Source organism: Salvelinus namaycush, chromosome 8 (assembly GCF_016432855.1).
Source record: "Salvelinus namaycush isolate Seneca chromosome 8, SaNama_1.0, whole genome shotgun sequence".
In the NCBI taxonomy this organism is placed as follows: Eukaryota; Metazoa; Chordata; class Actinopteri; order Salmoniformes; family Salmonidae; genus Salvelinus; species Salvelinus namaycush.
Genome location: NC_052314.1, coordinates 8406255 through 8428257, shown reverse-complemented (window position 1 = coordinate 8428257; position 22003 = coordinate 8406255). Strand labels below are relative to the sequence as shown.

Genomic DNA, 22003 nt, shown 5'->3' with positions numbered 1-22003 from the left:
ATTGTTAGGTTAGATTACTCGTTGGTTATTACTGCATTGTCGGAACTAGAAGCACAAGCATTTCACTACTCGCATTAACATCTGCTAACCATGTGTATGTGACAAATAACATTTGATTTGATTTGGAGGGCCAAGCACACCCCCAGGAACAGGTTGAGAGCTTCGAGTTCCTCGGTGTCCACACACATCAACACAGTCTTAAAGAGGGCATGACAATACCTCTTCTCCCTCAGGAGGTTGAAAAGATTTGGCATGGGCCCTCAGATCCTCAAAAAGTTCTACAGCTTCTACAGCTGGTTCACTCCTTGGTATGACAACTGTTTGGCATACGACCACAACGAGCTACAGAGGATAGTGCGTACAACCCAGTACATCACTGGGGCCGAGTTCCCTGCCATCCGGACCTCTATACCAGGCGGTGTCAGAGAAAGGCCCTAAAAATTGTCAAAGACTCCAGCCATCCAAGTCATAGACTGTTCTCTCTGCTACCGCATGGCAAGCGGTACCGATGCACCAAGTCTGGAACCAACAGTATCCTGAACAGCTTCTACCCCTAAGCTATAAGACTGCTAAATAGTTTGTTAAATAGTTAACCTAAAGCTACCTGGAAAGCTTCATTGACCCTTTTTGTACTAACTCTTTTGACTCATCACATAACCTGCTGTTACTGTTTATTTTCTATCCAGTTGCCTAGTCACTTTATCCCTACCTATATGTACCTATATGTACTGAGTAAGTATCTACCTAAATTACCTCGTAACCCTGCACATCGACTCGGTACTGGTATCCTGCGTATACAGCCAAGTTATCGTTACTTGTTGTGTATTTATTCCTCTTGTTATTATTTTTATATTGATCTTTTTTCTCTCTGTATTGTTGGGAAGGGCCCGTAAGTAAGCATTTCACTGTTAGTCTACACCTGTTGTTTACAAAGCACGTGACAAATTAAATTTTGATTCGATTTAAGAGCATTTTATATCACTGAGAGAGGTAAACAGTCAGTCATCTGTGCACGGCTACCTGGCTCTCTGTGGACGGCTACCTGGCTCTCTGTGGACGGCTACCTGGCTCTCTGTGCACGGCTACCTGGTTTTCTGTGGACGGCTACCTGGCTCTCTGTGGACGGCTACCTGGCTCTCTGTGGACGGCTACCTGGTTTTCTGTGAACGGCTACCTGATTCTCTGTGGACAGCTACTGTACCTGCCTCTCTGCGGATAGCTACCTGGAACTCTGGAGTCAATACACCTTTCACCTCTAACCTATGACCTTTCAAATTGACATAATCTGAGCTCAGGCCACATGAACCTACTGTAATGTAATAGACCTTTATACTTTGGATGAGAAAGAGGCTTGTCAACCATTTAGTATGTCCATCCTACTAGTAGTTTACTGTCCATCCATATATCGACAGTATGATGTCTGCGGTGTGAGTAGTAATTTCATCCAGTCTTTTTTTTTTTTTTTTTTTTTCCAGTCTTACATGTTCCAAGTGACAGTCCCAGAGACTCTCTGCATCTCTCCCAGAGCTGCCAGCAACAGGGACGATTTCCCACAACCCACCTGGCCCACGATCATAGTCAGCTGACCTGAGAGAGAGAGCGAGAGAGAGACACACAGGGAATGAGAAATTGGGTGGGAGAGAGAGAGTAGAGGGGATAGGAGGAGGGAGTAGTGATTCCTCTAGTGATTCCTTTAATAGAGTATGAATGCCATGGCGTTTAACCTTCCTCCAGCAGCAGAGCCTTACCAAAGGGAACCTTGATGTTTATGTTAGACAGGGTGGGAGTCCCATCTGTCCAGGTGAAATACCCACTGCTTATCTGGAGAAAGAAACATCACACACACATTGATCAAAGCAAATGTCAAAGACTGATTCCCACTGCTTTCACAAAAACATCATCTGACTGAGTAAGCAGTCAGACAGGAGAGGGTCAGCGGTAAGCAGTCAGACAGGAGAGGGTCAGCGGTAAGCAGTCAGATAGGAGATGGTCAGCGGTAAGCAGTCAGACAGGAGAGGGTCAGCGGTAAGCAGTCAGACAGGAGAGGGTCAGCGGTAAGCAGTCAGACAGGAGAGGGTCAGCGGTAAGCAGTCAGACAGGAGAGGGTCAGCGGTAAGCAGTCAGACAGGAGAGGGTCAGCGGTAAGCAGTCAGACGGGAGAGGGTCAGCGGTAAGCAGTCAGACGGGAGAGGGTCAGCGGTAAGCAGTCAGACGGGAGAGGGTCAGCGGTAAGCAGTCAGACAGGAGAGGGTCAGCGGTAAGCAGTCAGACAGGAGAGGGTCAGCGGTAAGCAGTCAGACAGGAGCGGGTCAGCGGTAAGCAGTCAGACAGGAGAGGGTCAGCGGTAAACAGTCAGACAGGAGAGGGTCAGCGGTAAGCAGTCAGACAGGAGAGGGTCGGCGGTAAGCAGTCAGACAGGAGAGGGTCAGCAGTAAGACAGGAGAGGGTCAGCGGTAAGCAGTCAGACAGGAGATTGTCACTGGCAGCACACTGATGAGACTGAATGATAGTTTGAACTTCTATCTCGTTCTGCTACCTCTCACTCACACTGATCCAGAGGTCTAGGTCCTCCTGGTCTACCTCTCACTCACCCTGATCCAGAGGTCTAGGTCCTCCTGGTCTACCTCTCACTCACCCTGAACAGGAGGTCTAGGTCCTCCTGGTCTACCTCTCACTCACACTGATCCAGTGGTCCTTCTCCTGGTCTGCCTCCTACTCACCCTGATCCAGAGGTCTAGGTCCTCCTGGTCTACATCTCACTCACCCTGATCCAGGGGTCTAGGTCCTCCTGGTCTACCTCTCACTCACACTGATCCAGTGGTCCTTCTCCTGGTCTACCTCTCACTCACACTGATCCAGTGGTCCTTCTCCTGGTCTGCCTCTCACTCACACTGATCCAGTGGTCCTTCTCCTGGTCTGCCTCTCACTCACACTGATCCAGTGGTCCTTCTCCTGGTCTGCCTCCTACTCACCCTGATGCAGAGGTCTTGGTCTCCCTCCTGGGGGGGTGGGTTGCCTCCCTCATAGCTGTAGTTGTTCCAATCGTCCCTGGGATGTCTCTTCCTGTTCACCACCTTCAGAGGCTGGGAGAGGTGCAGGGAGGGGGCAGGGCATTGCTTAGGCTTTTTACAGGACCACTATGAAAACCACAGAGGTGGTGAGAGTGTGTGTAAATGAGGTTGGGGTGGAGGTGGTGAGAGTGTGTGTGTAAATGAGGTTGGGGTGGAGGTGGTGAGAGTGTGTGTAAATGAGGTTGGGTGGAGGTGGTGAGAGTGTGTGTAAATGAGGTTGGGGTGGAGGTGGTGAGAGTGTGTGTAAATGAGGTTGGGGTGGAGGTGGTGAGAGTGTGTGTAAATGAGGTTGGGGTGGAGGTGGTGAGAGTGTGTGTAAATGAGGTTGGGGTGGAGGTGGTGAGAGTGTGTGTAAATGAGGTTGGGGTGGAGGGGGTGAGAGTGTGTGTAAATTAGGTTGGGGTGGAGGGGGTGAGAGTGTGTGTAAATGAGGTTGGGGTGGAGGTGGTGAGAGAGTGTGTAAATGAGGTTGGGGTGGAGGTGGTGAGAGTGTGTGTAAATGAGGTTGGGGTGGAGGTGGTGAGAGAGTGTGTAAATGAGGTTGGGGTGGAGGTGGAAGGAGGACATTAACTACAACATTGATGTGCATTCTGCCTGTGAATGAGTGGTTGAGTGTTTAAGAGCTTCTTGGAGGAGCTGTGTGTGTGTGTGTATGTTCATGTATGTGTGCATGCGTGCGCTTGCGTGTGTAACGGATGTGAAATGGCTAGCTAGTTAGCGGTGGTGCGCGCTAATAGCGTTTCAATCGGTTACATCACTCGCTTTGAGACCTTGAAATAGTGGTTCCCCTTGCTCTGCAAAGGCCGCGGCCCTTGCAGAGCAAGGGGAACCACTGCTTCAAGGTTTCAGAGCAAGTGACGTCACCGACTGAAAGGCTGCTAGCGCGCACCACCGCTACCTAGCTAGCCATTTCACATCGGTTACATTCACCCCCCTTTCGACCTCCTCCTTTTCCGCAGCAACCAGTGATCCGTGTCAACAGCATCAATGTAACAGTATAACTTTATGGCGTCCCCTCGCCCCGACCCAGGGACCCTCTGCACACATCAACAACAGTCACCCACGAAGCATCGTTACCCATCGCTCCACAAAGGCCGCGGCCCTTGCAGAGCAAGGGGAACCACTACTTCAAGGTTTCAGAGCAAGTGACATCACCGACTGAGAAGCTGCTAGCGCGCACCACCGCTACCTAGCTAGCCATTTCACATCGGTTACACGTGCATCTGTGTAAATGTTGATATTGATCGTGACTACAACACAAAACATATGTGAACCGTATGTGAACCGATTACATCTTCAAACTAAGGGTAACTGTGGTATGGCATCCATGACAGGGAGACGGATGACATCATGCATGACAACGTAGTCTAGCTAGCTACATTTTCAGATATTATACGTTTCTAATTTTGACAGAAAGTGGTTTCAATTCAAGCTGGCTTGTTCAATTGAACCTGGCTGGTTAGCTCCCAGAATATTCATGCAGGGTTGTAATGATATGATTTGGCACTATGTTCATTGTTGTTTAACTAGCTAATGTTAGCTGGCTGGCTCATTAGCTAACATTACGTGACGTGTGTGATCTAACACGTTGTGTACCTAGCTAGTTAGCTACATGTCTTTAACTAAAGTGTACTGTTAGCTAGCTAACGTTAGCTGGTGGTGAGTCACATATTAAAACAGAAGCCATACGTTTCCTGACCGGTAAAACAAACGTTTTTTAAACATCCTGAGAACAGAAGTGAACGTTTCGACTGTTCTGGGAATGTTTATTTTTAGGTTGCAGGGAGGTTCTGAGAACATTTGACTCTGGTTTCCTGGTGGCCCGGTTTCACGATAGTGATGGTTTACAAGTGTTTTAACGATGCATCTTTCCAACAGCGCCCGAAGATGTCACATGCGTTTCCCAAAACACCACGCAGAGAGAATGGTCGCTAAGTGTGTCGTTGGAGCATGTGCTCTCGGATCCGCTTACTCCATTCAAATCTTACCTTAACAATATATTTATTTCACAATACTGATAGCGGATCAGCTTCTACAGAGATATTACCACCTACGGCTGCAAATATTGAGGCAGCTTATTCTAATGCTTACCTAATAAAAATGCACTAAACCACTGATTTGGCACATCATTGCACACGTTATGTTACACATTATGAAATATATTGAGACAAATTACAGACAGAAGCAAAACAGAACTCATTTGATTGAACATGAAATGTATTTCAATATGTTTGAAATTGCCTACTTTCTATATTTTTTATGCAGTCATCTCAATTTTCATATGAAGCATCTTTTTCTACGTCACTTGTTTGTATCAATTGCAAAGACAACTTTGTATTTGAAGTCAACTTTGTTCTGAAGTTGTCTGTGGTAAAGGAGAGACGGATAAACCATGTGATTCTGTTTAGCAGAGATCTTCTGTGTATAAAGTAATGCGGGAGAGCAAAAAAGCATCTAACGACGCACTTAGCTGTTCTACGAGTGGTCTGAGACAGGCATTAGATTATGGCCGTTTTCAAGTGCAACGTTAATAACGATGGTTTTGGCAAACAGCTCGGAGATTTAACTCGCCCACTAATTGACAACACATGATCTTAATGAGTGCTTGTTTCCTTTGAAATGGGGTCTGTTTGAATAGACTAAAATTAACAGCTTTGTATGTGGAAAACATGGCATGCTAGCTCCATCCTGGTGGCGCAATTCACTAATTCCATGGATAGAGAACAGGTCCCAGTTTCCCAAAAGCATCTTAAGCCTAAGTTCATCGTAAGAACCTTTGTAAGAGCATCGTTAAATCTCTTTCCTGAGACGGTTTATGACAGTTTTTGCAAAAATGATTTGGTTGAGCAAACACACAGTTTCATCAGCTATCTGGGTGGCTGGTCTCAGATGATCCAGCAGAGGAAGAGGTCCTGGGCTGGCGTGGTTACACATGGTCTGCGATTATGAGGCCGGTTGGAAGTACTGCTGAATTCTCCAAAACTACTTTGGAGAGCGGCTTATGGTATAGAAATTAACATGAAATTCTCTGGCAACAACTCTGGTGGACATTCCTGCACTCTGCATGCCAATTGCACGCTCTTTCAAAACTTGAGATATCTGTGGCATTGAAGAGTGGCCTTTTATTGTCCCCAGCACAAGGTGCACCTTTGTAATGATCATGTTATTTATGGGATAAATGAAATGAAACATGGGACCAACACTTTACATGTTGTGTTTATATTTTTTGTTCAGTATAAATGTAACCATGTTTGAACTTTTACAAAACATGTTAAAGTTACTTAAATGTTCTTAGAATGTTCCAAAACCAAGCAACTATCCTGTACCATTCGCAGAAAGTTTTAGGAAGTTTGTATGCTAAATCACCATAGGACAACTACGCTCTCACCAAGCTCTAAGAAACATAAGGTTCTCAGAACATTATGTGATAGCTGGGTACTCACCACTGCCTGGTACTTGCTGTTGTGGTTTCTGGTGCTGGAGGGAATGGTTTTGTGGTTGCTAGGGACCGTGGGCATGGTAGCATTGGGCTCCTGCTCATCTCCAATCTCATCACTACTGAAGAACTCACTCAGCTTCTGGGCACTATGAGGAAACAGGGGTTAAGGTTACAGGGTTAGGCTTACAGGGGGACACGACCAATACATTTCATATTTCCACATTCTAGTATTAGCAGATGCTGTTCTCCAGAGTGAGTTACAATAAGGAAAAGTTACTGTTTTGGAGATGGGATAGGGAACAACACAGCAAGAGGGTTTTCAAAGTAAAAGTGCCAGGTAAGTCTCATTGGACTGTACATCTGATAGAAGAAGGCAAAAATGACGGAGGAGTGAAAAAATTATTGGTTTAAGTCAACAGTGATAAAGTATTCTGTTTTTATATGTGCCTTTTTCTGGGCCAAACTAGAATCAGCCATCTTATCACCGTCATCTACCTGCTCCATCTTCAGAACATCTGGAATCAACTAGAGCATAGAGGTGTGAACATGATTAGTAGAAGTCCTAAGTACAAACATGACTACACACCTGGGCAAAATATTCGCAAACAATATGGGCCTTGCTGTACATCTACTGTAAATCAGGTTGAGTCAGCTGTGACTAGAAGTACTGTTACACTCCAGGCTGCTCAACGAGCCACGGATCTCATCACTCATTTGAAGAGCTCTTATTGGCCCATCAATTTAATGGAACATTGCTTCACTTTTCTGTACCCCCCCCCCCCCCCCCCCCTCTATCTCACCCTCCTTCTCTCCCTCCCTCCCTCCCCCCTCTCTCTCTCACTCCCCCCTCTCTCTCTCACTCCCCCCTCTCTCTCTCACTCCCCCCTCTCTCTCTCACTCCCCCCTACTCATTCCTCCCTGTGTCTTCCCTACTTCCCAACCTCCTCTATCTCACCCTGTCCCTCTCTCTGTTCTCTTATCTGCTCTCTCTCTCTCTTTCTCTGTTCCCTCAATTCACTATTCTCTTTCTCCTCTCTCTCCCTCTCTCTGTACCCCAGAATGAAACGAATGTTCCACACTCACTGGGGCTGACAACCACTTATCAAAGTTTCAAAGCCAGGTCATGTAAGAATTGTCAGACTTCACTTCAGCTTCACTCAAATGCCAGGATACAGGAGTTATTGACTTCGATCCCATTACGCAATACTTTTTAAACATTCTACCCTTCAGCATTCTAAATTAATTGTTAGGACTGATCGTGTGCGAGTGTCCAAAGCCACTGCAGTAGAGCAGAATGGCAGTATGCTCCAGCTATACTGCAGAATGGCAGTATGCTCCAGCTATACTGCAGAATGGCAGTATGCTCCAGCTATACTGCAGAATGGCAGTATGCTCCAGCTATACTGCAGAATGGCAGTATGCTCCAGCTATACTGCAGAATGGCAGTATGCTCCAGCTATACTGCAGAATGGCAGTGTCAATGCCAGGCTGTTACAGGGATCATAAGGACCTCTTGACCGTAAATGGAACGATGGACTTAGATTACCCCTGGGATACAGCATCACACTCAGCTTGCTGTCACCATTAATAAAGACAGGAGATTAATAAAGATAGGATCGTGTTAGTTAGAAAAATGTAATTAAGTGTCACTCCACAATCCTCTCAGGATGCAGAGAAAACCCCTGACGCCAGCTCTCCACTCTGGATGACTGTAACATGGTAATGATACCCCTCTCCTTGGAGATACAATACTCTGCATACACGATGTACAGCTCTTCTACTTACAGAAGGCCAATATACCATATCTAAAGCACTTACTTGTACATAGATGATGGTAAACAAATATGAAAGCAGTGATTGACTGACAGGCTGGGTGGCCAATCTCATTTTCAGATATTTCACTTTTCTAATTTTGACAAAGTCGTTTTAATTTAATTTCAAGTTAAAGTGTGCTGTTAGCTAGCTAGCTAACGTTAGCTGGCTGGCTAGCTAGCTAATGTTATGTGTATGATCTTATTATTTGTATCGCAGAGCCATTTGCTTTGCTAGTTATTGCCTAATGTTAGCTAGCTAACATTGAACCTGGTTGGTTAGCTACCTGCAAATTCATGCACGGTAGTAACATCATGAGTTGGGATTATGGTTCATTGTTTAGCTAGCTAGCTAGCCACATGTCTTAACAAAAGACTCCACTATGCAAGTAACAATTTCAATAGAATGTTGACAACTGTTGATCGACATAGTTTTACGAACGCTCAACACCCTTTGAATATGGCCGGTGTTAGTAAACTTTGGCAAAAAAAGCATAAATTGTTGCCAGCAGCACAGTTGCAGTCACCATCCCTCTGGATAACATAAAAACAGCCTAACCAGCTCTGCTAGGGTGAGTAAAATGGCCAGTGAGCTGTTCTGTCATTTGTGTCTGGAAGTAGCTAGCAAGCTAGCCAACATTAGCCAGGTTGATTGGGTGCTTGACTGCTGCTGTTAGGACAACATTCGGATCAACACTTAAAGAGATGGGTGGGGGTAAAGCTTAAGAGTGTGTGAATTGATGCTGAATGGGTATAGACAAAGAATAGCTCTCCAGTACGTACCAAAACATTCAAAGGCCATTGTCTCAAAAGTGAGGTTACAAGTTGATCAACTTTCAAAGCAGAATTACTTTCCCATTGTTCCTCAAATATAGTGTGTGATATACCATTTTGTAGCTCTGTGTCTCTGCTTTTATCCAATGTAAAGAAAATCACAATTTCAAATTTTGCTACGTAAGACCGAATCAAGGCGGTCGGTCACAAATGCTATTTTAGGCTTGAGGGTTAGGTTTAAGGTTATGGTTAGGGTTAAGATTAGGGTTAAGGTTAGGGTTAGGGTTAAGGTTAGGGTTAGGGAAAATAGGATTTTTAATGGGAATACATTTGTACTCCCTAAAATGTTCTGAAAATTCACAAAAACAGAGCTGTGTGTGCATGTGTGCATGCGACTGTGTGTGTGTCCATCAGACCTGGGCAGAAAATAGTTGTATTTTGTAGTTTATTTGAAAATACCAGAGTTTAAACTACAAGGCAACTATTTTCTTTGATATTCAAATACAGGTCTCAGAAAAATAAGAATATTTGAAAGTATTAAATATGTGAGGGACATGGAATCACCTCAACATCAGAGAAGACTTTTGCAGCTTCAAAATGACAAAAATGTTCATAATGAGAGAGACAAAGTAATACAGTAACACTCGACATCAAATTCTTATATATGTTTAGTAACTTTGTGATTATTACACAGCAACATTGTTGTAACATAAGGCCTTGGAAATGGCTTTATAATTGCATAGTAAGGGAGTTATTACATAGGTGGAATAAGGAAGAGTCACTATTCCTCTTGTGTACTCTAGTTACAAAACCTCTCAGCTCATTGCTATGAAATTAAAATGCAATGTAACAACATGCTCCAAATGTTTTAAATTTAAATTATTTATTTATTTAACCTTAACCTTTATTTAATTACAGTTTTATTACACAGGAACAAGAAGAGGTTAATTTTAAGTGTTACTGAGAATTGCTAACAGAAACAAAATATCTATTTTAATTGTCAAAAGGAAACTAAATATCACAAAACTGCCTTCTTGAATCAACTACAGCCAAGGTAGGTTGAACATAATGTTAGTTTGTATTCTAAGTAATCTATCCCTTTTAAAGATGGTATAGTGTGTGTTTGAAACAATAACACTTCCCCTCAGATGGACAAAGAGGTTCAACGTTGCTTTTGCCAAGCATCCAACTTGCTGTTTGCAATGTTTACAAATGGCTTTGAACTTCTCTGCAGTATTTTCACATATTATAAAATGAATTGCAGCTTTTAACCTTTTCAGTGGCATGTTGAGTCCTACAGTAGTTGAGCGTCACAACTTATTTAAACTTATCTCTACAAAATATCCTTGGTTAATTGATTTGAGTTGATTATGTACACATGGGGCAATGGACATTCAGGAGAATGGACGTTAACAAAATGTTCAGATAGAAATGTATTGTGTAGATCAAATATGACTGTCAGATTTCTTGGAATACTATAGCAGATTGTGTGTTCTCTATTCATTCTATTTCTATCTGCAACATGCAGTTCCAGATACAGCTCTGCCATTAGTTGAAGGCAGCCAATCCAAAAGTATCACCTCCTGAGATCTGTATTCAAATAGTTTAAAAAAAAACGTTGTTGCTTTCTCAGATCTTTGGGATCTGTATTTAAATTATTTTAAAAAGTCATTTTTGGGGATCTGCATTTAAATATTTTTTAAAAGTTGTCATTTCTGGGGATCTGTATTTCAACAGTTTTAAAAAGTAGTCTGTTTTTGTGATTTGTATTTAAATATCTTTAAAAAGTTGTCATTTTCTGGGATCTGTATTTAAATTATTTTTATATCAGTTGGCAGGGGTCTTTACTTCAATATTATTGTGTTTTGATGTATTTCTAATACCTTAAGACTTCTTCTGGAAGTTTACTGTAAAAAAGGAGTCATTTTTGGGATCTGTATATTATATTTCCCTTACTAACTTTAAACATCAGCTATCTGAGTAGCTAACCGATCGCTGCAGCTGTACATAGTCCATCTGTCATTAGCCCACCCAATCTACCTACCTCACCCCCATATTGTTTTTATTTACTTTTCTGCTCTTTTGCACACCAGTATCTCTACTTGCACATCATCATCTGCTCATTTATCACTCCAGTGTTAATCTGCTAAATTGTAATAACTTCGCTACAATGGCCTATTTATTGCCTTCCTCCTCACGCCATTTGCACACACTGTATATAGACTTTCTTTTTTTCTATTGTGTTATGTTTGTTCATTCCATGTAACTCTGTGTTGTTGTTCGTGTCACACTGCTTTGCTTTACCTTGGCCAGGTCGCAGTTGTAAATGACAACTTGTTCTCAACTAGCTTACCTGGTTAAATAAAGGTGAAATAAAAAATCTATTTAAAAAAGTTGTCATTTTTGGGATCTGTATTCAAATAGTTTAAAAAAGTAGTCATTATTTCAGATCTGTATTAAAATAGTTCTAGTCACCTCAAAAGTAACTATTTGTTCCCCTGGAAAAATAGTTTATTTAAACAAAGCATAGTTAAAACTATAGTTACCCCACATCTGGTGTCCATGATACCCAGCTCACCTGACCAGGGCCTTGACCGTAGACCGTACCACGCTGGAGAGCAGGAAGAGAGGAGTGACCAGGATGTGGAACAGGGACAAGGAGGCGAAGGCTACAGCAGGGGACAGGTCAGCCTCCTCAGAGATGTGCACATGAACCACAAACGTCTAGAGGGAGATGACGAGAGGAGAGAGAAAAAGATTAATAATCACTCCAATAACCAGCATATACAGTATACTGTGGGTGAGGTCTGAATCTGGAATCAAACGCAAGTTAGCAACTCAAACGTTTACATAAACATGCATTGATGTCAATGGTAGATGTGTGCTGTAGTCTGAGCTGTGCTCACATCTTACAGTACAGGATTTGGTCCTGAAATAATAAATATCCCTCAGAAAGATAAGCACTTAAAACTGATTTCTGCAAATGTTTTTACCGTTCATTTAATTTGTGATTAACTTGAGAATTTCAGGGCTTAACAATGATAAGCAAATCACTGTCTCCAAAACCCACATCGCACATCCAGAAGGACATCAGTTTGTCCTCTCTCTCTATCTCTATTTAATTTGTGTTCCAAAGGGTGAGGGATAAACCAATCACTGTCTCTTTCCAAAATACATTTCACTCATTCAAGGACCTCTCCTTGTGTTCTCTATGCCTGTCTGTTTGCCTGCATGCCTGCCTGCCGGCCTTCCTGTCTGTCTGCCATACTGGATTTGTCACCACACCAACAACTGCCTTGACGGCTCCAGCTACCATAAATATAACTGGGATTTACAGTGGCCTGCCATGTCACAAACCTCTACGGTGTCCCTGGGAAATGTCACTGGCCATCCTTTATAGTGTCAACATGCCAGACTGACTGGATTATGAGCGATACCACTCTAGTCTGGTCTGTGCCCTTTACTGGGGAAAAGGGATTGCCCATCCACTGAGGGGGAATTGAGGTCAAAACATGCTGTTCTATGGTGAATAAAGTGAGGGAGGACAGGTATTTGGGCTAGGCTGTAGACAGTAGTATATTATAATGTGAGGGAGGACAGATATTTGGGCTAGGCTGTAGACAGTAGTATATTATAATGTGAGGGAGGACAGACATTTGGGCTAGGCTGTAGACAGTAGTATATTATAATGTGAGGGAGGACAGATATTTGGGCTAGGCTGTAGACAGTAGTATATTATAATGTGAGGGAGGACAGATATTTGGGCTAGGCTGTAGACAGTAGTATATTATAATGTGAGGGAGGACAGATGTTTGGGCTAGGCTGTAGACAGTAGTATATTATAATGTGAGGGAGGACAGATATTTGGGCTAGGCTGTAGACAGTAGTATATTATAATGTGAGGGAGGACAGATATTTGGGCTAGGCTGTAGACAGTAGTATATTATAATGTGAGGGAGGACAGATATTTGGGCTAGGCTGTAGACAGTAGTATATTATAATGTGAGGGAGGACAGATATTTGGGCTAGGCTGTAGACAGTAGTATATTATAATGTGAGGGAGGACAGATATTTGGGCTAGGCTGTAGACAGTAGTATATTATAATGTGAGGGAGGACAGGTATTTGGGCTAGGCTGTAGACAGTAGTATATTATAATGTGAGGGAGGACAGGTATTTGGGCTAGGCTGTAGACAGTAGTATATTATAATGTGAGGGAGGACAGATATTTGGGCTAGGCTGTAGACAGTAGTATATTATAATGTGAGGGAGGACAGATATTTGGGCTAGGCTGTAGACAGTAGTATATTATAATGTGAGGGAGGACAGACATTTGGGCTAGGCTGTAGACAGTATTATGAAGGGCACTTATGAGATATGAATAGGCATTTATGACTGAAATGAATACTCACGGTCAGGACAGCTGCGATAGGGATGGCTGCGTTCATGAATACTGAGAACGAGGAGACACATAGGCAACATTAGATATGTGACAGTATGGTTCAGATACTGTACAGACAGTTTGTTCCAGTCTTCCCTCTCTCAGTCGCTCTCTCTACAGAGTGTCTTTCTCCAGGAACTCAGCTCAACTGAATGGCTTACAGCGGTTGTTGTCTAGGACTAAGCTAGAGCATCTGCACTGAGAGAGGCACACACACATTGAACCATTTCATGCAGTAAAAGGGTGGAGATTGGTTCAAGTTGTGAGCCCTCCTTTTGTACTGCGGTGGTCAGACAGTTTAATGCATTAATATTGCTGTGATATGACTGTTTTATGTGGTGATTGGTTAAATTTGCAAGCCATTGGATAATAATTGGGGCAGCAGGTAGCCTAGTGGTTAGAGCGTTGGACTAGTAACTGAAAGGTTGCATCGAATCCCCGAGCTGACAAGGTACAAATCTGTCGTTCTGCCCCTGAACAAGGCAGTTAACTCACTGTTCCTAGGCCGTCATTGAAAATAAGAATTTGTTCTTAACTGACTTGCCTAGTAAAATAAAGGTAAAATAAAAAAAAATACAGGAAATAGTTGATATTGCAAAAACAAATCTAATTGCAAATTCCTGGAGGAACTGACAAGATGACTTAGAAGGCTAAGAATTAAACAGAGTTCATTACATGAAACTACTACTACAGTTCATACATTTTATGAGTTCTAGCAGGACTGACACAGAGTTGAGAGGGGTAACATTTTATGAGTTCTAGTAGGACTGACACAGAGTTGAGAGGGGTAACATTTTATGAACTCTAGTAGGACTGACACAGAGTTGAGAGGGGTAACATTTTATGAGTTCTAGTAAGACTGACACAGAGTTGAGAGGGGTAACATTTTATGAACTCTAGTAGGACTGACACAGAGTTGAGAGGGGTAACATTTTATGAGTTCTAGTAGGACTGACACAGAGTTGAGAGGGGTAACATTTTATGAACTCTAGTAGGACTGACACAGAGTTGAGAGGGGTAACATTTTATGAACTCTAGTAAGACTGACACAGAGTTGAGAGGGGTAACATTTTATGAACTCTAGTAGGACTGACACAGAGTTGAGAGGGGTAACATTTTATGAGTTCTAGTAGGACTGACACAGAGTTGAGAGGGGTAACATTTTATGAGTTCTAGTAGGACTGACACAGAGTTGAGAGGGGTAACATTTTATGAGTTCTAGTAAGACTGACACAGAGTTGAGAGGGGTAACATTTTATGAGTTCTAGTAAGACTGACACAGAGTTGAGAGGGGTAACATTTTATGAACTCTAGTAGGACTGACAGAGTTGAGAGGTGTAACATTTTATGAACTCTAATAGGACTGACACAGAGTTGAGAGGGGTAACATTTTATGGACTCTAGTAGGACTGACAGAGTTGAGAGGGGTAACATTTTATGAGTTCTAGTAGGACTGACACAGAGTTGAGAGGGGTAACATTTTATGAGTTCTAGTAGGACTGACACAGAGTTGAGAGGGGTAACATTTTATGAGTTCTAGTAAGACTGACACAGAGTTGAGGGGTAACATTTTATGAACTCTAGTAGGACTGACACAGAGTTGAGAGGGGTAACATTTTATGAACTCTAGTAGGACTGACACAGAGTTGAGAGGGGTAACATTTTATGAACTCTAGTAGGACTGACACAGAGTTGAGAGGGGTAACATTTTATGGACTCTAGTAGGACTGACACAGAGTTGAGAGGGGTAACATTTTATGAGTTCTAGTAGGACTGACACAGAGTTGAGAGGGGTAACATTTTATGAACTCTAGTAGGACTGACACAGAGTTGAGAGGGGTAACATTTTATGAGTTCTAGTAGGACTGACACAGAGTTGAGAGGGGTAACATTTTATGAGTTCTAGTAAGACTGACACAGAGTTGAGAGGGGTAACATTTTATGAACTCTAGTAGGACTGACACAGAGTTGAGAGGGGTAACATTTTATGAGTTCTAGTAGGACTGACACAGAGTTGAGAGGGGTAACATTTTATGAGTTCTAGTAAGACTGACACAGAGTTGAGAGGGGTAACATTTTATGAACTCTAGTAGGACTGACACAGAGTTGAGAGGGGTAACATTTTATGAGTTCTAGTAGGACTGACACAGAGTTGAGAGGGGTAACATTTTATGAGTTCTAGTAGGACTGACACAGAGTTGAGAGGGGTAACATTTTATGAACTCTAGTAGGACTGACAGAGTTGAGAGGTGTAACATTTTATGAACTCTAATAGGACTGACACAGAGTTGAGAGGGGTAACATTTTATGGACTCTAGTAGGACTGACAGAGTTGAGAGGGGTAACATTTTATGAGTTCTAGTAGGACTGACACAGAGTTGAGAGGGGTAACATTTTATGAGTTCTAGTAGGACTGACACAGAGTTGAGAGGGGTAACATTTTATGAGTTCTAGTAAGACTGACACAGAGTTGAGGGGTAACATTTTATGAACTCTAGTAGGACTGACACAGAGTTGAGAGGGGTAACATTTTATGAACTCTAGTAGGACTGACACAGAGTTGAGAGGGGTAACATTTTATGAACTCTAGTAGGACTGACACAGAGTTGAGAGGGGTAACATTTTATGGACTCTAGTAGGACTGACACAGAGTTGAGAGGGGTAACATTTTATGAGTTCTAGTAGGACTGACACAGAGTTGAGAGGGGTAACATTTTATGAACTCTAGTAGGACTGACACAGAGTTGAGAGGGGTAACATTTTATGAGTTCTAGTAGGACTGACACAGAGTTGAGAGGGGTAACATTTTATGAGTTCTAGTAAGACTGACACAGAGTTGAGAGGGGTAACATTTTATGAACTCTAGTAGGACTGACACAGAGTTGAGAGGGGTAACATTTTATGAGTTCTAGTAGGACTGACACAGAGTTGAGAGGGGTAACATTTTATGAGTTCTAGTAAGACTGACACAGAGTTGAGAGGGGTAACATTTTATGAACTCTAGTAGGACTGACACAGAGTTGAGAGGGGTAACATTTTATGAGTTCTAGTAGGACTGACACAGAGTTGAGAGGGGTAACATTTTATGAGTTCTAGTAGGACTGACACAGAGTTGAGAGGGGTAACATTTTATGAACTCTAATAGGACTGACACAGAGTTGAGAGGGGTAACATTTTATGAGTTCTAGTAGGACTGACACAGAGTTGAGAGGGGTAACATTTTATGAGTTCTAGTAGGACTGACACAGAGTTGAGAGGGGTAACATTTTATGAGTTCTAGTAGGACTGACACAGAGTTGAGAGGGGTAACATTTTATGAACTCTAGTAGGACTGACACAGAGTTGAGAGGGGTAACATTTTATGAACTCTAATAGGACTGACACAGAGTTGAGAGGGGTAACATTTTATGAGTTCTAGTAGGACTGACACAGAGTTGAGAGGGGTAACATTTTATGAGTTCTAGTAGGACTGACACAGAGTTGAGAGGGGTAACATTTTATGAACTCTAATAGGACTGACACAGAGTTGAGAGGGGTAACATTTTATGAGTTCTAGTAGGACTGACACAGAGTTGAGAGGGGTAACATTTTATGAGTTCTAGTAGGACTGACACAGAGTTGAGAGGGGTAACATTTTATGAGTTCTAGTAGGACTGACACAGAGTTGAGAGGGGTAACATTTTATGAACTCTAGTAGGACTGACACAGAGTTGAGAGGGGTAACATTTTATGAGTTCTAGTAGGACTGACACAGAGTTGAGAGGGGTAACATTTTATGAACTCTAGTAGGACTGACACAGAGTTGAGAGGGGTAACATTTTATGAGTTCTAGTAGGACTGACACAGAGTTGAGAGGGGTAACATTTTATGAACTCTAGTAGGACTGACACAGAGTTGAGAGGGGTAACATTTTATGAACTCTAATAGGACTGACACAGAGTTGAGAGGGGTAACATTTTATGAGTTCTAGTAGGACTGACACAGAGTTGAGAGGGGTAACATTTTATGGACTCTAGTAGGACTGACACAGAGTTGAGAGGGGTAACATTTTATGAACTCTAGTAGGACTGACACAGAGTTGAGAGGGGTAACATTTTATGGACTCTAGTAGGACTGACACAGAGTTGAGAGGGGTAACATTTTATGGACTCTAGTAGGACTGACACAGAGTTGAGAGGGGTAACATTTTATGAGTTCTAGTAGGACTGACACAGAGTTGAGAGGGGTAACATTTTATGAACTCTAGTAGGACTGACACAGAGTTGAGAGGGGTAACATTTTATGGACTCTAGTAGGACTGACAGAGAGTTGAGAGGGGTAACATTTTATGAGTTCTAGCAGGACTGACACAGAGTTGAGAGGGGTAACATTTTATGAGTTCTAGTAGGACTGACACAGAGTTGAGAGGGGTAACATTTTATGAGTTCTAGTAGGACTGACACAGAGTTGAGAGGGGTAACATTTTATGAACTCTAGTAGGACTGACACAGAGTTGAGAGGGGTAACATTTTATGGACTCTAGTAGGACTGACACAGAGTTGAGAGGGGTAACATTTTATGAACTCTAGTAGGACTGACACAGAGTTGAGAGGGGTAACATTTTATGAACTCTAGTAGGACTGACACAGAGTTGAGAGGGGTAACATTTTATGAACTCTAATAGGACTGACACAGAGTTGAGAGGTGTAACATTTTATGAGTTCTAGTAGGACTGACACAGAGTTGAGAGGGGTAACATTTTATGAGTTCTAGTAGGACTGACACAGAGTTGAGAGGGGTAACATTTTATGAGTTCTAGTAGGACTGACAGAGAGTTGAGAGGGGTAACATTTTATGGACTCTAGTAGGACTGACACAGAGTTGAGAGGGGTAACATTTTATGAGTTCTAGTAGGACTGACACAGAGTTGAGAGGGGTAACATTTTATGAGTTCTAGTAGGACTGACACAGAGTTGAGAGGGGTAACATTTTATGAGTTCTAGTAAGACTGACACAGTTGAGAGGGGTAACATTTTATGAACTCTAGTAAGACTGACAAAGAGTTGAGAGGGGTAACATTTTATGAACTCTAGTAGGACTGACACAGAGTTGAGAGGGGTAACATTTTATGAGTTCTAGTAGGACTGACACAGAGTTCAGAGGGGTAACATTTTATGAGTTCTAGTAGGACTGACACAGAGTTGAGAGGGGTAACATTTTATGAGTTCTAGTAGGACTGACAGAGTTGAGAGGGGTAACATTTTATGAACTCTAGTAGGACTGACACAGAGTTGAGAGGGGTAACATTTTATGAACTCTAGTAGGACTGACACAGAGTTGAGAGGGGTAACATTTTATGGACTCTAGTAGGACTGACACAGAGTTGAGAGGGGTAACATTTTATGAACTCTAGTAGGACTGACACAGAGTTGAGAGGGGTAACATTTTATGGACTCTAGTAGGACTGACACAGAGTTGAGAGGGGTAACATTTTATGAGTTCTAGTAAGACTGACACAGAGTTGAGAGGGGTAACATTTTATGAACTCTAGTAGGACTGACACAGAGTTGAGAGGGGTAACATTTTATGGACTCTAGTAGGACTGACACAGAGTTGAGAGGGGTAACATTTTATGGACTCTAGTAGGACTGACACAGAGTTGAGAGGGGTAACATTTTATGAGTTCTAGTAGGACTGACACAGAGTTGAGAGGGGTAACATTTTATGAGTTCTAGTAGGACTGACACAGAGTTGAGAGGGGTAACATTTTATGAGTTCTAGTAGGACTGACACAGAGTTGAGAGGGGTAACATTTTATGAACTCTAATAGGACTGACACAGAGTTGAGAGGTGTAACATTTTATGAGTTCTAGTAGGACTGACACAGAGTTGAGAGGGGTAACATTTTATGAGTTCTAGTAGGACTGACACAGAGTTGAGAGGGGTAACATTTTATGAGTTCTAGTAGGACTGACACAGAGTTGAGAGGGGTAACATTTTATGGACTCTAGTAGGACTGACACAGAGTTGAGAGGGGTAACATTTTATGGACTCTAGTAGGACTGACACAGAGTTGAGAGGGGTAACATTTTATGAGTTCTAGTAGGACTGACACAGAGTTGAGAGGGGTAACATTTTATGAGTTCTAGTAAGACTGACACAGAGTTGAGAGGGGTAACATTTTATGAACTCTAGTAGGACTGACACAGAGTTGAGAGGGGTAACATTTTATGGACTCTAGTAGGACTGACACAGAGTTGAGAGGGGTAACATTTTATGGACTCTAGTAGGACTGACACAGAGTTGAGAGGGGTAACATTTTATGAGTTCTAGTAGGACTGACACAGAGTTGAGAGGGGTAACATTTTATGAGTTCTAGTAAGACTGACACAGAGTTGAGAGGGGTAACATTTTATGAACTCTAGTAGGACTGACACAGAGTTGAGAGGGGTAACATTTTATGAGTTCTAGTAGGACTGACACAGAGTTGAGAGGGGTAACATTTTATGAGTTCTAGTAAGACTGACACAGAGTTGAGAGGGGTAACATGTTATGAACTCTAGTAGGACTGACACAGAGTTGAGAGGGGTAACATTTTATGAGTTCTAGTAGGACTGACACAGAGTTGAGAGGGGTAACATTTTATGAGTTCTAGTAGGACTGACACAGAGTTGAGAGGGGTAACATTTTATGAGTTCTAGTAGGACTGACACAGAGTTGAGAGGGGTAACATTTTATGAACTCTAATAGGACTGACACAGAGTTGAGAGGGGTAACATTTTATGAGTTCTAGTAGGACTGACACAGAGTTGAGAGGGGTAACATTTTATGGACTCTAGTAGGACTGACACAGAGTTGAGAGGGGTAACATTTTATGAACTCTAGTAGGACTGACACAGAGTTGAGAGGGGTAACATTTTATGGACTCTAGTAGGACTGACACAGAGTTGAGAGGGGTAACATTTTATGAACTCTAGTAGGACTGACACAGAGTTGAGAGGGGTAACATTTTATGAACTCTAGTAGGACTGACACAGAGTTGAGAGGGGTAACATTTTATGAACTCTAATAGGACTGACACAGAGTTGAGAGGTGTAACATTTTATGAGTTCTAGTAGGACTGACACAGAGTTGAGAGGGGTAACATTTTATGAGTTCTAGTAGGACTGACACAGAGTTGAGAGGGGTAACATTTTATGAACTCTAATAGGACTGACACAGAGTTGAGAGGGGTAACATTTTATGAGTTCTAGTAGGACTGACACAGAGTTGAGAGGTGTAACATTTTATGAGTTCTAGTAGGACTGACACCGAGTTGAGAGGGGTAACATTTTATGAGTTCTAGTAGGACTGACACAGAGTTGAGAGGGGTAACATTTTATGAGTTCTAGTAGGACTGACACAGAGTTGAGAGGGGTAACATTTTATGGACTCTAGTAGGACTGACACAGAGTTGAGAGGGGTAACATTTTATGGACTCTAGTAGGACTGACACAGAGTTGAGAGGGGTAACATTTTATGAGTTCTAGTAGGACTGACACAGAGTTGAGAGGGGTAACATTTTATGAACTCTAGTAGGACTGACACAGAGTTGAGAGGGGTAACATTTTATGAGTTCTAGTAGGACTGACACAGAGTTGAGAGGGGTAACATTTTATGGACTCTAGTAGGACTGACACAGAGTTGAGAGGGGTAACATTTTATGAGTTCTAGTAGGACTGACACAGAGTTGAGAGGGGTAACATTTTATGAACTCTAGTAGGACTGACACAGAGTTGAGAGGGGTAACATTTTATGAACTCTAATAGGACTGACACAGAGTTGAGAGGGGTAACATTTTATGAACTCTAGTAGGACTGACACAGAGTTGAGAGGGGTAACATTTTATGAACTCTAGTAGGACTGACAGAGTTGAGAGGTGTAACATTTTATGAACTCTAGTAGGACTGACACAGAGTTGAGAGGGGTAACATTTTATGAGTTCTAGTAGGACTGACACAGAGTTGAGAGGGGTAACATTTTATGGACTCTAGTAGGACTGACAGAGTTGAGAGGGGTAACATTTTATGAGTTCTAGTAGGACTGACACAGAGTTGAGAGGGGTAACATTTTATGAGTTCTAGTAGGACTGACACAGAGTTGAGAGGGGTAACATTTTATGAGTTCTAGTAGGACTGACACAGAGTTGAGAGGGGTAACATTTTATGAACTCTAGTAGGACTGACACAGAGTTGAGAGGGGTAACATTTTATGGACTCTAGTAGGACTGACACAGAGTTGAGAGGGGTAACATTTTATGAGTTCTAGTAGGACTGACACAGAGTTGAGAGGGGTAACATTTTATGAACTCTAGTAGGACTGACACAGAGTTGAGAGGGGTAACATTTTATGAGTTCTAGTAAGACTGACACAGAGTTGAGAGGGGTAACATTTTATGAACTCTAGTAGGACTGACACAGAGTTGAGAGGGGTAACATTTTATGAACTCT

General features: G+C 42.4%; 1 protein-coding gene across 1 annotated transcript in view; it reads right to left on the bottom strand.

Moving 5' to 3' along the window:
* Window positions 1–22003, bottom strand: part of LOC120052367 (ATP-binding cassette sub-family C member 8-like) — a 146896-nt gene that overhangs the window by 53803 nt on the left and 71090 nt on the right. The window contains exons 11-16 of the mRNA XM_038999224.1: window positions 13507–13547; window positions 11674–11819; window positions 6515–6656; window positions 2973–3083; window positions 1749–1821; window positions 1482–1587 (exon numbers count right to left, since the gene is read on the bottom strand). Coding sequence (XP_038855152.1) covers window positions 1482–1587; window positions 1749–1821; window positions 2973–3083; window positions 6515–6656; window positions 11674–11819; window positions 13507–13547 — 619 coding nt within the window. The remainder of the gene's footprint in view (window positions 1–1481; window positions 1588–1748; window positions 1822–2972; window positions 3084–6514; window positions 6657–11673; window positions 11820–13506; window positions 13548–22003) is intronic.